Below are 19,267 nucleotides of genomic sequence, written 5' to 3'. Positions count from 1 at the left end.
TTCTGGACAGTAATTAAACGGGAATAACTAACAAGATGTGGTCTAGGTAGCTTGTATTTTGACCCCTTTAACCATATGTCTGAAGTTCAAAACCTTGTGACAGGAATAGAGTTGTATATTTTGGAAGATGAATTGCTATATTATAAGTTATATATTAATACTTGATCTCCTTAATAAAAAATGATAAATTTAAAATTACAAAAGAAAAAGAAATAACTAAAAGCCGTCTCACAAAACAAACACACCAACTTCACTGCCAAAAAAAAGAAACATAACAACAAAGACAGAAACACCACATGGGGTATTTCGAGTTTTGACGTATTGAGAATCATCTCAATTAATCTTTTCCATTTGCTTTTTTACCTTTTCCATTTTATCTCCAAATACCACATAGGTTGCAGTAACTACCTTATGCAGTTTTTGCAATTATGTTCTCCTCTCACATTGCCCTCCTCCAGCATTGCAATATTTGGCATCATTCTAAAGTTTTTCTTCCTTCCCGCTCTATAAACAAATCTTCCTCTAGAAGAGGCATGATATGGAGAGAAAGCAAATAATGATTATTCTAGTAGTGTAAAATAGAAATAATTTATTCTCGGTGTGTATATGGATTAACGATGAAATTAGCAGAATTTCAACGAACCACAATAGTTTTAGTAAAAGTTACGCTTTTATTACAACCGATAATACCTAGATGCTTAGGAGAGGGAGGCTGCAAGTTCATATGGAGTTTTGGCATCCAAAATCTTTGTAGGGGTTCAATGGATCATGTAACATGTGGTAAGAACCCTAATAGTTACTCTTCCAAAAGATAGCACATGATTACATGTTGATTTTCTTTTATGTGCTTTTAAAGTACTATTCTACCGCGTTGTATGAAACAAAATGTATGATGAATGCGAATTGAAACGATATTGACCAGATTAGATGTATTTAAATAATGCATAATTTTTCTGTGTCATATTTTGACAAGAGTAATTGATTCCTATGCAAAAAGAATTTCTTGCGTTGATATAGGTCGTTACCACCAAAGTGGGACCGCCTCTATTGATTGATTGATGAAATTTCCTTTTGTAGTTTGAGGAATGTTTTTAATTGTAACATGTAGTTTCCTGCCTAAAGGTGGTTATTGCATTTAACAATTAAAAATTTATTTGGGATAAGTTATTGGAGAATGTTTTGAACTAAGGAATTTGCCTACCCAAAGGTGACAAATTTCTGAATTCAATGCATGCTCATTGATTAACTTACCTGAGGTTTTGACTAGGGTTATAACCTTAGTTTGTACATTCTGCCCAAAGGTGATTGTACAATTATATTGGCCTCATTGTGATAGCTTGTTTATTTTGAGCTATATCTTGTCAACTGATATATTTTGATGCATTCAAGTTTTGTCTCATATATTTCCTCAATGGATAATTGTTATGCTTTTATTATGCATGCTCATTGATTAACTTATATAAGATGGAAGTAAGGTTTGGAGTTATCTCTAGGAGAACATGTCTGAACTGAATTAACCTTTTGGTAAGTGGGAGATGACTCACAAGTTAAAGTATCTGACCATAATGGTCTCCATGTGTCTAATGAAAAGTTATTGGATGTAACAATGTTGTAATTTAGGAGTAACTGTGAAGTCAGTGGGAGATGTCAACTTAATTTCAGATTAATATGATCTAGGAGTAATTGTGGAGTCAGTGGGAGATGTCACCATAATTTAACATTCTAGTTTTTTTTTTTAACTTGTTTTCTAGCTTTTTTTTAACTTGTTTTGAAAAATATCTTTCACGTAACCTTCATTTAGGATGAATCCTATTTGTGTTTTTTTGTTGGAGCAACTTTGTTTTAGTTTTACTCTTGGAGGTAGAAAACTAAGTTTGAGATTAAACTCACATAACCTTGCTTCATCCTTTATTCATCTATATAAATTGTCTCTAGTAGATGGTTCATGACTCCCTGGATCTTTTGTTGATCGTTTATTTAAGTTGTCTTTGACTTCACATAACCTTGCTTCGTCTTTCATTGTCAAAACTTTTGTTGCTATAAGGTCTAATGTTGAGGAAGACATCCTTTACTTTATGACATAAGCACTTGGATCATATTTATTAGGGAAAGGGCTGAGAAATTAATCAAAGTAAATATTCTACCTTTCTTAAAGTTTGATGATCCAGGTACTTATGTGGATTGCATTAGAAGCAAATTTACTAAAACCAAAGGTTACACATAACATTTTTGAACCCTTTGAAATTGTCGAAAATGAAATTAGTGGCTCCCAACTCCTATAATTTATGGTAATGAATCATTTATTACATTCATTGGCTTCCTAACCTTGACATTAATTGTTCTTTTAACCAAATGACTTAGGTTCATTGTTTTCAAGAGTCATTTTGAATAACATGAATATTGTGAATTCCTTTGATGCATTTGGTTAGTGGGAGTTTGAATTTTATATTATTAATTTTTGATGATGAATTTTTCTTTCACTTATTTTCTTTGATATATTGATGTGAATTTCCATTCAATTTAATTATTGATGATGAGATGAATTCTTGTATACATTAAATATCAAATGTGAAAAATTATAGCTCAGTGTTGAAGGGATCACTATGCCGGTGATCGACACTATTTTGGAGCTGAGGCATTACATGTGAAAAATTTGAGCTCAATGTTGACAGGATCTTTATGCCGGCTGTTAACATTATTTTGGAGCTGATGTATTATGTGTGAAAATTAGAGCTCAGTGTCGTTGGGATCACTATGCCGGTGATTGACACTATTTTGGAGCTGAGGCAATGTGGTTTTCCGTGGACCACATAATTTTTCTGGCTTTAAGGTATTTGAGAGAAATCACATAATTTCTTTGGCTTTAAGGCATTTGAGAGAAATCACATAATTTCTTTGGCCTTAAGCATTTGAGAGAAATCACATAATTTCTCTGGCTTTAAGGCATTGAGAGAAATTGAGGACCAACAATGAAAATGATAGTATGGTCTATGATCACGTTGACATATCATCTCTCCCCTAAATTGAATTGGAATGCTGACTTGAAACCGTAAAGCACAAACAACGTTAAGGATGAGGCGATGCTTCCACTCCACTCTTCCATTTTGTTGTGGTGTCCCAACACATAATGGTTTATGAATTATACAATGACCATGACTATATTCTTTCATGCAAGTTAATTTAGTACCATTGTCACCACGAATGATTTGCACTTATGCGCTAAGTTTGCCTCTCAACCATTGCTAAAAATTGACAAAGATGTTTAGAGACTTACGTTTTATCAACGAAAAGATAAATCCACACTATTCTCGAGCAATCATCAACAATAGTCAAAATATTATTTAAAGGCACAAAAAGTAAGTATGGTTGCGATAAATCCCCCATAAATCACAATGAATGAAATGAAAAACAACAATTGCTTTATTTTTACCAATGGAAAATTTGTCTCGTGATTGTTTTACTTTAAGGCATATGTCACAAATCTGAGTACATAGATTATTGCTTAGGCTAGGACTAACATTTAGAAGCCGTTGCAGAGCTTTCAAAGATGCATCTCCTAGTCTTTGATGCAACAAATTAAACTAAAGTGGGGCCATGTAAGAGACAAAATTTGTATGTAAAATGGACTATGTAATTAGTTAGTATCTTTATGCAGTTGAGATACTGAAATCAATTTGCATTGCAGATTGGATTGTTAGTTGCAGTCTTTTTATGAGCACCACATTTCCTTCTTTGATGGCCACCGTTTCCTCACCATTTGATAGACCAATGAAATTTAAAATCTAAAAAAGACCAATACTATATTTTTTTTGTTTTGTTCTAGTAGCCTAGTGGCTACATCTCACACATTTATATGTGGAGAAGTGGGGTGTCCGGGGTTCGAACCCTGACCCCAACATAAATTATGCAATGTCCCTACCAATTGAGTTAAGCTCACGGGGACAAGACAAATACTATATTAATTTAGTGATTTGATTAAATTTAGTGAGGGTTATTTCAGAAAATCGGTAGTAATAAAAAATCTTATGAACCATTCGGTCAGTATTATAATCCATTCAGTCACTATTATAAGCAAAAAAAATATTTTTTAGATTTATTAATTAACTAATGTATCTAGTCTAAATTATAAATTAGATAGATCATTAATCAATGAACCTAAAAAATATTTTTTTACTTATAATAGTGACCGGAGGGAGTACATCATTTTAAAAAATATATTTGTGTTTTATTATTTGTCGCTTTGCAATACCAATATATCATTAATGTTTTTTTTATCATACTATTTACTATTTATTGTTATTTCTTCTTTTAATTTTTTGTCTCAGTTACCTATGTCATTAATGAAGGATAATTTTGTAAAATAACTCATAATTTTTCTTTGCAATACATAATTAATTATAATTCTTAATATGTTTGAAAATGTCAAAACAACTTATAATAAAATACGGAAACGAGTTTAAAAAAAAATGTATAAAAATTTGTTAACATTTTTTTTTTTTTTTGAAAGGAAGTTTGTTGCAAAACATGTTTTGTCCAATTATGGATTTTTCTTTTTTGATTTAACACTACACATGGGTGAAAAAATATTGAATATTAATAAAAATATGTTTTCATCTCCTTCCATATTTTTATTTTAAAAATAAAATCTCCTTCCATATTTTTATTATCAAATCTTAATAAATTTATTTTATTTAAAAAAAAATATAATTTGTTTTTTCCTCTAAAGTTTTGGGTCTTCCTTCTTTGGTTCCTATTTGATTCATCCGCTCTCTGTGGTTTTCTATATAATCTCTCGATTCCCAAATTTCTCTCTTTTATCAATTTCAGAATTAGGTTAACTTCCAATTTTATAATTTCAATTCGATCAATTCAATATTATTGGATTCGGTTCCTTTCATCTTCATCAATTTCAGATTTTGATTTTAGGGTTTTGTAATCCGAATAACACTTTCTTGTGTTGGGAATTTCATTGCTTCGATTAGGGTTAAGAAATCTAATCCAAACCATGCCTCCGAAAGTGGTGAAAAGAGGTTCTGCGGCAAAGAAAGCGAAGGTTTCTTCAAAAGCCACAACTCAGAATCAACAGCAAGAACCTGAACCTGAACCTATCCAGAATCATGAAGATAATCATGTTGTTGATGCTGCGGTGGAGGAGAATTCAGCTGAAACAGTACCTAATGGTGTAGCTATGGTGGAAAGTGAGTCCCTTTTCCTCTTTTTATTTTTTATGATTTTTTGTGGGATCTTTTCATTCTTTGGATATATGTAGTGTTTTTTTATTATGTTTGATGCATATTGTGGCTGTTATGTGATATGGGGTTGTTCAAAATTTCAAATTTTTGTTTATATTAGTAGTGATGATTATCAAGTGAATTTAGGTTAGGGAAAATTTTCTACTGGTGTTGTTGTCTTTATTGTTGTCAAATAGTGGCTGTAGGCTATAGCACATAGCGGAATTCGAAAAAACAGACATTGTTTGTTTCGCGATACGAGTGTTGTCTAATAGTGGATATAACATTATATCATAGCGGAATTCGAATAAACCGCTGTTTCCTGCGATCATGGATTGCCAACTTTGGTTGTCTTGTGAATTTTGATGGTTTTGGGAGACTACTGGTGATAGTGAATGAAGTGATGGAAATCTGTACATGACATGTTCCACCAGCCCTTGGTGTACTTTGGAAGTTATGGGATTTTTGGTAGAAACTAGAGAGCGTTTCTTTGATAGACCGTGATTAAATGGTACTGCACATTATCGTTTGTTTTGTACTTCTGTCATTTTGGGAACTTGAGGTAACAACTATTGTGTATAGGATCAGATATACCGTGAAGTTCTTTTATTTTATTTTTTAAATTTGCTCTAGTTCTTTCTCTATCTTGTGTTAGTGTTTTATCTCATGTGATGCGGGATGCTGGATTGATGTTAGAAAATGGACTACCCTAATTTTATAAATACTATAATGTTGGAAAATTCGAGAGTGTTTTGATCAGGATGGCTTTAAATATTTATCTTATAGCAGACAATGTAGAGGAGGTTAAGGAGTCCACAGATGAATATGAAAAAGATGAACACTTAGATTTTGAGGATAATTATCAGGAGTATGATCCTGAGGAGTATGTTGGTGATGACTATGATGAGAGGGAAATTGAACAAGACGAGGGTCAGGAGGTCGAAGGTGAAGTGGAGGAAGAACCTGAAGAGAATGTGGATGACGAAGAGGGTGATGCAGGTGATGAGGAAGTTGAAGAAGTTGAATATGTTTATGAAGAAGTTGAGGGTGATGATGATGATGTTGATGGTGATGTTGCTGGTGATGATGAGCATGCCAGTGAGGAGAACGTGCATGAGCATCTGGCTGATGTAAAGGAAGAGGAACAAGTTGAAGTTAGAAAGGAAACACAGAAGCAGAAGGAATTGGAAGTATTTGTTGGGGGCCTAGACAAGGATGCTACAGAGCATGATCTGAGGAAGGTTTTCAGTAAAGTTGGGGAGATTACTGAAGCCAGGACGACGTTGAATCCTCAGACTAAAAGGAACAAGGGATTTGCTTTATTGCGTTTCGAAACTGTTGAACAAGTGAAAAGAGCATTGACAGAGCTAAAAAATCCAGTGGTAATCTTTGATCTTCTCATGGTTAAAGCAGATTTACAATTTGCAGTGTCTTAAATCATATCTTTTCATGACTACAATTTCAGATAAATGGCAAACAATGTGGTATCACCACATGTCAGGACAGTGATACTCTCTATTTAGATAACATTTGCAAGACATGGAAAAAGGAAGCTGTAAGTCTTTTTTCTGGGTCTATTTCTTGCCGCCTTCAAGGCCCGAGTAATGCTTACTACTATTACATCTTGCCACCTTCAAGGCCCTTGTTTTTAACTGTTAATGAAACTTCTGATGCCAGTTAAAGGAGAAATTGAAACATTATGGAGTTGAAAGTTTCAAGGATTTGACTATAGTAGAAGATGGTAACAATGAGGGAACGAACTGTGGATTTGCACTTTTAGAATTTTCGTCTCGTTCAGATGCTAAGGAAGCCTATAAGCGATTGCAGAAGACAGATGTTGTTTTTGGAGTTGATAAACCTGCCGAGGTTTCCTTTGCAAACTCCTTTATTGACCTGGGTGATGATATTATGGCACAGGTATATTTCTGGATCTCATTTCCTTGCTTTTGTCAAGGGCCTGATATATTGAACCTGCAAAAGATGGTTCTTTGATCTCATTCAAGCGTTTGGGAATTGGGCCATCGGTACACATTTATGTTGGCTTAAACCTCAATAGTGGTTCAGTTTTATAGTAAACTATATTTTTGGTGTGATTATAACTTTATTTTTCTACTAATTACTTATAAAAGCAACACTGGGTTCAGTTTAAGACTGATTAATTTAATAAATTTCTACATATTTAACCTAGTCTACTCTGGAGGCTGGACAAGCAACACAAGATGAAACCTAAAGTAGTTTTAATGTCTAGACAAGCTTGTATTCCATCCTTGCCATGTCCATTGCTTTTCAGATTTTATTAATCAAATACAACTTAAAGTTGTTGATTGCTATGATGCATGGACACGACACAGATATCGACATGTACATACTGCTAATCTGCAAAATACAAGACACTGACAGAAATAAGATGATGATCGGAGAAGATTAAGATGTGTGTATGTGCAAAGATGTGCATATGCAGAACTTCCTAATGTCTAATTAAAATACTATTATCGCAATTTTAAAAGTGGTTTTTTTATTTATTTTTTAAAATGTGCTCTCACTGTCTGTAGCTATGTCAGAGGTATAATTTTCAGGGACACTCATGTGAGAGATGTGATACATGTTGTATGTTATCGTATGATTGTGGCTGACTGTTGGACATATGGACACACCTAATAAGAGTTTTGTGCTTCATAGGTTGGTGAAGTTGTGCCATTTGTTTTTGGTGTAACTGATCAAATGCATCTAAATTGCAGGTTAAAACAGTATTTATTGATTTACTGCCCCCTTCATGGGATGAAGATTATGTCCGAGCTCTTCTTAAGAAATATGGGGCGGTTGAAAAAGTTGAGCTTGCTAAGAACATGCCAGGTGCTCGCAGGAAGAATTTTGGATTTGTTACGTTTGGTACGCATGCTGCTGCTGTGGAATGTGCTGAGAGCATTACCAGTGCAGGGTTAGGCGAAGGCAACAAAAAGGTCTGTTTGGCTTTTAAATTTGATGTACATGTGCAATAGCTAAATATAGCTTTTTACAACGCTTCTTGTTACTTCTTTCAGGAAAAAGTTAGGGCTAGATTGTCGAGACCTCTTCCGAAAGTTCGTGGTAAACATGTTACTCACAGGGACATTTCTAGCCGCAAGATTGGAAGATTGGCAAGGCCTTCACGTGGTCGACCTGCACCACGTAGTCGACCTGCACCACAGAGTCGACCTGCTCATGTGTTCAGAAGACTTGGGAGTCGTGTTCCACCAGTTAGACCTTCTAGTGAGAGAAATAGACGTCCTGTTACGTCGATGCCTGTAAGAGCTAGGCCAGCCTCTCCTCCAGCTAGATCCTACAGGAGATTAGCAGGTATGAATTACATTTTTTCCATAGTAGAGATTCTGTTATTAGTCTTTCTTTATGATAATATATTATTATACTCTCTTGTTCTCAGCTGCGTATCCAAAAAGTAGCACGAAGAGAGATTATGGTCGACCTGTGGATCTGCCACCTCCAAGAAGTAGAGTTTCTACAGATTATGGCTCTCAGGTGGCCTCTCAAAGACGTCCATCTTATAGAGATTATCCAGCCCGTGACTCTGGCTACCCTGACCTGCATAGGGATACGTCTCGTACTGCACCAAGGAGGGGTCATCTGGATGATGGTTATGATCGAAGACTTGAAAGGCCTCCTTCTCCACCTCCCCGTCTAAGTTATCGTGAAGGACGCCCCCGCGATTATGACACACTATCTGGCTTGAAACGTCCTTATGCTGCCATAGTAAAATTCTATTTTAAACATTCATTTTAATGGTCTCATTTATTTTATTTCTGATCTTAGCAAATTAAATTCTGCTTATTTTTCATTTCTCATCAGGATGATATTTCTCCACGGTATGCTGATGCTGGTGCTCGCCAATCAAGATCTCGTTTAGACTATGACTATGGAGGCAGTGGTTCCCGATATAGAGAGGCTTATGGTGATGGGTTAGTTACCTCCAAACAACGTTATGCATTCCCTCAACCTGATCCTGTTGTTCTTTGCTAACTTATTCCTCACATTTTGATTAGTAGGCTTGAAAGATCTAGTCTAGGATATAGTGGCAGTAGAAGTTCTCTATCTATTCAAAACTCACATGGGGCGTACAGCAGTCGACAGGAACCGAGTTATGGCAGAGGTGAATAATATTGCAAATAATCTGATATGTTGTTTTGAACATCAAATTTTATTTCGTAGTCTTACAACTTTCTTGTATGTTGTGTGTCAGGCTCTCTTGGTGGTAGTGATGGGGGCATCTACTCATCAAGTTATGGTGGTGATTACTTATCTCGTGGAAGTGATGTAATGTTACTATCCTTTCTGATTGGAAGTAGTGTTTTATATATGGCTAAATATTGGTGACATTCTTAAATTTTATTCTGCTGGTGGTTTAGGTTGGTGGCAGCTCATATTCGTCCATGTATTCTAGTAGGGGTATGAACGGTAGTAGCAGTTATATGAGTGGTAGCGGTGGTGGATCTAGATCTTATTATTGAGGTAAGTCATCTTATTCTTTAGGCGGTTTTTCTATCCTCAAATGACATCTTTATATTTCTCCCAATGGGATGACGTCAAAGATTGCAGACCTGGTCACTGGTGAATTTGTCTAAACATATCTAAATGTAACAGGCTGGCTGCTGTTGGATGTGAATTTTGTAGCTTATGGACGTCCTGATGCCCGTCATTTTGAAGAAAAGATCATTGCTGAGTTATAGACTGATTTGGAATTTTCCACTAATCAAGGATTACTTCAATCCAAGATATCTTGGATCTTCTCTTGATACAGTTGAAGTTATTCAATATATGAGGTTAATTCTAAATGTAAAGAGGAGTGTCAAACATGTGATGTGTAATTAAAACCTAGTTTTATATGATAGCTCCTGGCTCTGTTCATTTGGAAAGAAAATAAGGTCCATGGATTTGGATTTTTTTTTTTTTTTTTTTTTTGCTGTCGAAAAAGTTGGTTTATTAAATTGATTTTTTTTAGTTTTGATTAGTTTATTCTTTTGTCAGTGGAATTATGATGAACATGAGTGAACTATCTAGCATTTCGTTGACCTCAGAAGAGAGGTAACTAAGATAACAAAGGGGGGATGCGTTGACTCCAGAAATATCTCAATTAAAAGTCTATTATTTTTTGAAGATTTGATAATCATAATTGATTGACAATGTTAAAACTCTATTTTTTTTTTGGTGAACCCTCGTTAAAACTCTATATTAATAATGTATATAAAGTAAATGATTTTTTTTCAAATGTTCAAACTATGTTTATATTCATAATAATAATGAGTACTTTTTAGTCTATGAGCATAACTCAGTTGACAAGGATCCAGAGTTCAAATCTTGGACAACCTATTTATTTACTTTAAAAAGTGAATTTTAGCCACTAAACTATTTGACAGAAATAAATAATGAGTACTTCCATTCATATCGTCGGTGTAAGGCTACATATACCGGGTGCGTGTGTCAATTAGTATTGGCTTATTTATTTAGTACTATTTTTAAATTTGAAAAAATAAAATAGTTTTTTTTTTTGACGAATACTTAAATTTTTTTTTTATCAATACTTAAATGTAGTTGTATTCATTGTATTTAGTTTCATACATGATTTTAGTTTTCTATTTCTAGATTTATAATTCTGGTCCTCAATTTTAATGTCAAAGTTTTAGTTAGTAATAGAAAGTTTAAAGGTTTAAATGCTCTTTTGGTCCCTTAACTATTTATTTGGTATCGCTTTGGTCCCTTAACTAAAAAAAAGATTGTTTGAGTATTTTATCTTTATCTCTGTTACCTGTTTTGGTCCCTTCCGTTAAATAAATTCAAAAAAACGTTAGGGTTTGTACCAACCCATATTTTGGGACCAAAACGATACCAAATAAATACTTAAGGGACCAAAATAACATTTAAGTTTTTTTTATCATCTTCTTTTTCTTCATCTTTTTCCTTTCTCCTCTTCAACATTTTCTTCATCATCTTCATTTAAATCTTCATCAAAAAACTGGTGTAAAAAAACATCCTATTGTTTTCTTCTTAAATCATTACACCATAACCATCATCTTCATCCTCTCATCACTACTATTAACAACAACACCTAATATCATCATACCCATAAATATTCTAACAACAACACATAACATTGAGTTCAAATTCTGCAGAAATCTTCATAAATCCAATTGTTTCATCAGCATCACCAAAACCATACCTACATATCATCAGAACCTCAAAGCTTCATCATTTACCACTTTCTTCACCCAAAGTCACAAATTTTTTTTTTCATTTGGATCATAAAGATCTACTTTTTTTTAAAAAAAAAAAAAAGAAGAAGAAAAAAATGTTTGATTTGGAATCTAAAAAAAAGAAGAAAAATATGTTTGATTTGGAACCAATTAGACGACCTAATGTTGTTTGTGTTTCTTCAACTTGTTTTCATTTCCAGAAAATCAGCTTGGTGATTGAAATATATAGAATTGATCCAACAAGTTTTGATCTGTGTTGTTTAACTATATTAATTTTGATATGATTCTGGATTTGAAGTTTGAACTCAACATGATAAAAATTAAGAATTTGAAAGGGCTGGTGTAAATAAGTTTTGATTTAGGTAAGGTTTTTTAATCACAATGGGTGATTTTGCGATTGTTATATTTAATTTGTAGCTCTGGTAATAAATTTGAAGAGATGAAGATTGAAATTTACAAAAATAAAATTGAGTTTTTTTATTTTTTATGGGTTTGAAGATATGTGTATGTATATGATGAAGATGACGAAGAAGAGGAGGGAAGAAGATGAAGATAACTAAAAACAATTGATATTCTATGGGTATGATGATATTAGGTGTTGAAGATGTTGAAGAAAATGTTGAAGAGGAGAAAGGAAGAAGATGAAGAAAAAGATGATAAAAAAAAAACTTAAATGTTATTTTGGTCCCTTAAGTATTTATTTGGTATCGTTTTGGTCCCAAAATCTGGGTTGGTACAAACCCTAACGTTTTTTTGAATTTATTTAATGGAAGGGACCAAAACAGGTAACAGAGATAAAGATAAAATACTCAAACAATATTTTTTTTTTAGTTAAGGGACCAAAGCGATACCAAATAAATAGTTAAGGGACCAAAAGAGCATTTAAGCCAAGTTTAAATGAGTTGGATTTCAATGACTCGTTAGGTGAAACTTTGTAATAGTAATTATTATTGTTACTCCCTCCGTCTTACAATTATTGTCTCTTTAACATTTTTTCTTTTTCTCAAAATAATTGTCACTTTATAATACCAATGCAGCATTTATTACTTTTTTCCATTATTATACCCTTATTTATTGAATTTCATCCAACTTAACTACTCCACTAACTACAATTAATAAGGATGTTTTAGTAAATGTTACTAATTTTACTATTGAAATCAACACAATTAATCATTTCCTTAATAACCGTGCACAAACCTTAAACGATTAATATTGTGAGACGGAGGGAGTATTATTTTTAGGGAAATGCTAAAGAGTGTCCTTGGAGCATTGATTAAGATAATATAAATAGAAATAATTTGTTGAAAAATAGTGAAAAGTGTTGAATTCAACTTTTTAAAAGTCAAAAAGTTGTAATTTCCAATGCAAAACTACTATTTTTAGTTTTTTGGGTTAATATATGTTTACCCACAGTAATATTAGCGATTTCCGGTTTACCCCCTTTTAAAAAAATTTGTTTAGATTTCAACCTTGTAATTTGAAGATTTTTTGATTTTGGACCTTCATGACATCAAATTATAAAATTTAAGATACTTTCGCCCCTTGTAATTTGAGAGAATTTCAATTTACCCCTTGCCATATCATTGATATTTCGGTTTACCCCCTGTCATATCATCGATTTTGTACAGTCAAAACTCATGAAGGTCCAAAACAAAAAATCTTCAAATTACAGGGTTGGAATCTAAACAATTTTTTTTACAAGGAATAAATCAGAAATCACTAATATTACCGGGATAATCATATATTAACCCTAGTTTCTTCAACCATTGCATGAGGGCAGGTCAACAAGACCCTTCTTTTTAAGGAACTTTGTAATAATTATCATGCTTAGGAGAAAAAGACAGACAAAGAAAAAGACACAAAAATAGTAGAAGAAAAAAGAAAAAGGAAAACATGAAACGTGTCGTAAATTGGTAGTTGATGGTGACAATGAAGCATTACTTTTAGCATTTGTATCCAACAAGTTCATCGTGAAAACAATATGAAAAGTTACCAATGTTGTTGTTCTCCTTCTCATCACACTGTCCTTCGTCAAAAAAACCGAACAAAGCCACCAAATTTTCCATACTCTGAAAATGGGTCGTCGCCAAAACGACTCAGATTTCGGTAAATTCACCCTCCTCATCTTTTTCATGATTGGTGCAATCTCCTGTTCCGCGGTGTACCTTTTCCTTACCATGGTCTTCAGACAGAGCAGTACTGAATCCGTGTCAACAACGTACGAGGTTTTGGATGAAAAGAATGGTTTTGAAGGAAAATGTTGTAGAGGGGTTGAGCATTTGGAACTATGGGGTGAGGCTGTGAAATGGGGTGATGATTTTAAGGTGAATTCTTCTGAGGAATGTTGTAGGGCTTGTAAGGATATGTGTCGTGGTGATGGTCGTGGTTGTTTGTGTAATTCTTGGGTTTGGTGTGGTGATAGAAATGCTTGTGGACCTAGATTTGGTGAGGTATTATTGTTGCAATTCTATCATTTTTATTGTCTCTGTATTTCTTTTGTTGATATCCTTAATTAACCATATTATAACAAAAACTTTAGGATTTAATCCATATATACAACATTGTGAATGATAGAACATTATGGGGCTGACCCCACTTAGTAGGATAATGATTGGTTGTTTGTCGCTGTTACAGCGTCGTGAATGTAAAGATTTTTTATAGTGTAAATTAATGGTCACACATATGTAATTGAGAGTAATTTGTTGACAGTGTATCAAAATTAAACTCAAACTTGTATGTTATGTTCCGTTCCGCTTTTAGTTATCAAACACCAACTTTGTAGGCATTTAGACTCAGCTTGAATTGTTGATTGATTAATTAATTATGATAAATGAACATGGGTTTAGTTGTTGATTATTTTTTGTTTTTAATAACAGAAAGTACAGCTCAATGATTTAGGGAACCTTTGACTGACTAGTGACTGCTTTTTGTTGTACATTTGTCTGTATATATGAAGTAACTTTATGTTGGTAAACTGTTGCTTCTTTTACACCCTTGCCAATTCATTCCAATTCATTTTCTCATAGGTTTATTTATTACCAAAAGTTGCATAGTGTTTAAGAAATTAAGATTCATTTTAGTCAGTTGGAAGCACTTAAATGACTTGATTTAGTTAAATATTTTTTGAAAATGTTTCCCTTCTGAAGATTCTTAAGTTGTTAGCTACCTTTCTTATTAGTAAATAATTCTTTCAATTTTTGCCTACTTTCTGGTTGGTATGTTTATTGAACACTTGACGCATAATGAACTTGTAGAAAAGCTTATAACAAACATCATTTTTGATCGATATGATTCTAGGTGGCTTAAAGCCTTTTTGCCTTAACTGAATTATACTCATAAAAGGGTTATGATTTATATATTTTTTCGGGAAACCTGTTTCGTACTGCAGTACCACCACTGTAAAGATATTCTCTTTTAGCTTGTGTAGTTTATGATTGCTTGAAATGTAGAATAGTTTGAGGATTTGTTCCAGTCTCTTAGGCATAGAATGTCATATGCACTTTACCTAATATTATACCATTACCTACTTAAACTTTCATTTCAGTGTTGGTTAAAAAGACAAAAAGATGCTTTAAACCCTGATCGATTTGGCTCGGGAGATAGAGTTATGTGGACTTCTGGATTTGTCTTTGATAAGGGCGAGGTAAGAATATTGTGTTATTGTAATTATTTCTCTCATTGATATGTACTAAACATACCTATTTGAGATATGTATCTGTGTCAAATTCTTTTATATGGATTTAAAAGTATTACGTCTCTCATTCTCTACCAGCTATTTAATCAATGTTTTGTGAATCCAACTTTATGCTTGAATCACTTCATTCTAAGAACTGAATATGTATTAATGTATTTTGTTTTTTCATGATCTTGAAACTGTCTACAAGTGTATTTAATTTGTTAGCAATGCTTTATTATGTTCATGATAATGCACTCAAAGTATATTTTTATTATACTTTTGTTCTGTGTGCTTCTTTAAGCTATGTGATTGTTACATATGGATTTTTGTTTCTCTACTTTTTTGAACTATATATTTATTTTTTCATTATACGTTGTACTTTTAGGGAGTTGTTGGGTTGGAGACTGACTACGGGATTCTTCGCATACAAGTAAGTATTTTTCTACATCTCCACTTTATTGTTTGTCTATGATGCTCATTGCACACTTTGCATTGTTATTTTGTATTCAAAATGCTGAATATGTCTTGCATTTTGTCATATTTCTATTGTCTATTTCTTAACTTTTAATCTGGCAAATGAGACATGTCCAATGCGGATGCAAAACCCATCTAAAAAGTTTACAGTATCCGTAGATTGCTTCTTCTTACCTCTATGTATTTGTGAGTGTCTTACAATAATAAAGGACTTTGCTGAGCTTACGTTAATACTTGGCTTGGTTGATAAACTTTACATAAAAAGTTCCTGCTGATAGCATCAGCCACAGGATTGAACAGCACGGATTGGAAACATTTTACTGGGTAGAAGATCACTTTGAGGACAATATTTATAAAAGTCTGTAAGGGTAGTTTTTCGTTGCATTTAAGCTTTGATTGCAAGTGTTTAAAAGTTCCAAGGAACCTGGTTTCTTACTTGGGTTGATAAAAGCCCTATTTGCTAAACAGAGTTTGGGACATGTTCAATATCAGAGTGCAACTTTAAATAGCCAAAAAGTGACTCTAGTATTAGTGTAAACCAGTATACTCAAATAGCGGCTATTGTGTAGCGGAAATTGAACAAATTGCTATTGTTCTGTGAAACGCTATTTAGTATGGTGTTGTCAAATAGTAGCTATAGCAATGTAGCATAGTGAAATTCAAATAGAGCACTATTTTCCGCTATCCGCAATTGACAACACTGGTATAAACTGTACCGAGCAGTAGTTATATACCTTTAAGACATTCCATACATCCTCATCTTGTCTTCATACTTTCCATTTGTTGGAGTGTGTGGCTATGTGGAAGGAGGTATTTAGGTTTGAATTCTGCTTCTAGTTTTTCCCTTGTTAGAATTAGGATAAGGATTCTATCCTCTCTAGGTATCAATCATGCTGTTAACGTGACTTGTAATGCTATTTCACGACTGGTATATGAATTCTGATAATCTAATGTTAATATAGTTTGCTTGTAAGATAGGTTGAAAGTTGGAAACTGGAAACTTGTGTTCTTACCATAATTAGTTTTTTTTTATCTATGTTTATTACTAGAGTTAAACGTGAATGTCATTTCCTTAATCCTTTATGAACTTTTATTTCTACAGCTTTTGCCACACTGTGCTCCACATTCTGTTTCCTACATTCTTGAACTGTTGGCATTGCCAAATTGTGTTGGTTGCCAGATTTATCGCGCTGAAACCCGGGGAATTCTTTGGGATGAAGAGGGAAACCACATAAAAAAGGTAAGGTTCATCATGTAAATAAAAGTGCAAATTGTCATGGCAGAGTCCTGAAAGTGAGTTTATAAGTGGTGACAGTCTTCATCTAATAAGACAATTTTGTAAGGGTTGACTTAAGCCCAACCCAAATTCTAAGAATTTTAAACAGTCTTTGCATTCGCAACAGGTTGATTTCACAGCTTATACTTGTGATCTCCTAATCACATGGCTGCAACTTTAACTTACACGAATGATTATACATAATCGTGCATCTATATCATGTGGACATTGCTAAAGAACCTAGGTCTACCTTTAGTTAAAATGTCTTGAAGATGCTCATATGTTATCCTTCTCCCTTTTAAAATTCTAATGTGTATTTTCAAATTTGAATGATGATGTAGGCTACATTTGGACCTCCATTTGCATTAGTTCAAGGAACATTGGAATCCCATGGGTTTGAATTCAAGGATATTCCAAAAGAACACTGTCCTGCCATAAAAAGAGGATCTGTGGCATGGGTTGGTTCTGGTCCAGATTTCTTCATCAGCCTTGCTAATCACAAGGAATGGAGAGATTCATACACTGTCTTTGGCTATGTTCTATCCGAAGATATGGAAATTTTAGAGAAAATTTCTCATCTTCGAACTAGATCAGAGATTTGGAGTAACATTGCTGTCTCTCTCTTAAAAAAGCCGATTTTCTTACGGTTCCGAAGAATAAACACATGAGCCACGAGGTGCCGAATCTGTTAGATTGTTCCGTTCATTATCTCAAAACTTGTTTTTCCCTTTATTAAGTGATAATGCTATCAATCAAGGCGACATAGGAAGGGATCTCGTCTCAAGTTCCTTCTCTACATACTTGAATGCATAAATGGGATTCAAATAAATTTAGGTGTTACAACACAAAAGTTATAGGTGATTGCAAAACAAATAGAGTTGAATATGCTTCAACTAGTTTGATAGGTATGTGACTTTGAGGATTTTTCTTGATTTGTTTATCTCTCTTTTCCTTTAAAGAAACTGATATAGATGTAAAGAAAAGGAATGCATACAGGAAATGAAAAAAAAAAAAGTTTCAAAGATACCAGAAGCATTATGAGCTATAAAAATTAGTGGATATTTCATAATTATGTGGACATCGACTTTTATTGTCTATAATATTCACCATATCTTTCATAATGCTCATCAACTCTATCTTTTTTTATTTTATTTTGAACAAGCCAAAATCTCATCAACTCTATCTTGATAAGGCTTAGTCAAAAGAGTCCTGGTCACGTCTGTATTTTCTCTATTTATTTGCTGCACTTTCACATTCAATAAACAGGTCATTCTCATAACTGTTGATTGGTTTCTCTTTAGTTCTTATTGAAATAATGAACATAAAAAATTCACATATATCATTATGTATAATTTCAACAAGGTCACTACTTCTTGTAACTTTTTTTTTTGTTTATTTTTCTTTAATAGTACTATTTCCTAGGTGGATTCTAGGACGTGTTGGAAAAATTAGACATAAAATAATTATAAAGTGTAAAAATCAAATAGAAATACAACACAAATAAATTGACTTATAAGATAAGAAAAACTTATCGATTATTGACTGAGGCGTGCTATTTATTAGGCTTAATAGTAATTCTCCACTATAGGTAGGTTATCCGATGCGGTTGATCACAAAGCTAGCACTCATACAAAAATCAATTCTAACTAGCACCGCATGTGAATTAGTTAGGTCTCATGAACAATTTTATCAATAAAGTTTGTTATAAGAAGGAAAGAAAATTGAAAATCCATTCCCAATGTTACGCCTATTAACTAGGTTTGACATGGCAAGTAAATAGCAACAGTTTGTTTGACCAGGTAGTGTAATCAAAAGAAAACGTGCAGCCACTTAGTAAAACAGAAAACTAATTGATTATAATTATGGGTCTTGTTAACTAATGCCCCGGCCGCCGGGACACTGGTTAAGGAATCCAACAAAGGAAAATTTGAATTAAAAATAACACTTTTTTAACTTTTGAAAAAATGGTTATACAATTTCCAATACAAAAGCTATTATATTTGCTTTCTCGGGGAAAAAATGGTTATACAATTTCCAATACAAAAACTACTATATTTGCTTTCTCAGGACATTCGTTAACATTTCCCTATAATTATTAATAAAATTAATAATAAATATAATAACACTTTGAAATAAATAATCAATTAAAAATTCCTACAAGGTGATGACTCGATACTATTATATCTCTAATGGTTGAAGCATTTGAATCCTACGAACATAGTCAAAACATGAGGACAAAATTGTGTGTAATAGATCTAGTTCATATGATTAAATCTGAAGGTGAATCTTTTCTGCTCTATTGGTGAGAGACCTGATAGAGTCCTCAACCTAGAATCTATCATATTTCCGATGTCTCATATTAATTGAT

The 19,267-nt window shown here is 33.2% G+C and overlaps 2 protein-coding genes across 8 annotated transcripts; both read left to right on the top strand.

The window, feature by feature from the left end:
* The first annotated feature begins 4,732 nt into the window (after positions 1-4,732).
* Positions 4,733-10,143, top strand: LOC146908987 (uncharacterized). Of its 7 annotated transcripts, none has more exons than XM_085723347.1 (13): positions 4,733-4,833; positions 4,983-5,198; positions 6,021-6,613; positions 6,697-6,786; positions 6,909-7,148; positions 7,970-8,191; positions 8,273-8,567; positions 8,653-8,978; positions 9,075-9,184; positions 9,272-9,375; positions 9,466-9,539; positions 9,632-9,734; positions 9,867-10,143. In XM_085723347.1, the coding sequence occupies exons 2-12, from the start codon at positions 5,006-5,008 to the stop codon at positions 9,731-9,733; spliced, it is 2,349 nt and encodes a 782-aa protein (XP_085579473.1). In that variant the 5' UTR covers positions 4,733-4,833; positions 4,983-5,005; the 3' UTR covers position 9,734; positions 9,867-10,143. The 7 variants fall into 7 exon arrangements, with proteins under 7 accessions (XP_085579473.1, XP_085579470.1, XP_085579472.1 ...); XM_085723344.1 differs by having other exon boundaries at positions 9,269-9,375; XM_085723346.1 differs by having other exon boundaries at positions 6,018-6,613.
* A 3,287-nt stretch (positions 10,144-13,430) lies between these two features.
* LOC146908986 (uncharacterized) lies at positions 13,431-17,921 on the top strand. Its single transcript, XM_085723340.1, has 5 exons — positions 13,431-13,923; positions 15,018-15,116; positions 15,535-15,579; positions 16,726-16,863; positions 17,241-17,921. Exons 1-5 carry the CDS (start codon positions 13,549-13,551, stop codon positions 17,565-17,567), a joined length of 984 nt encoding a protein of 327 aa, XP_085579466.1. The 5' UTR covers positions 13,431-13,548; the 3' UTR covers positions 17,568-17,921.
* The last annotated feature ends 1,346 nt before the right edge of the window (positions 17,922-19,267 follow it).

Source organism: Medicago sativa, chromosome 7, assembly GCF_051527215.1.
Source record: "Medicago sativa cultivar Bolivia chromosome 7, Bolivia_mono, whole genome shotgun sequence".
Classification (NCBI taxonomy): domain Eukaryota; kingdom Viridiplantae; phylum Streptophyta; class Magnoliopsida; order Fabales; family Fabaceae; genus Medicago; species Medicago sativa.
This window is presented reverse-complemented; position numbering and strand designations above follow the sequence as displayed.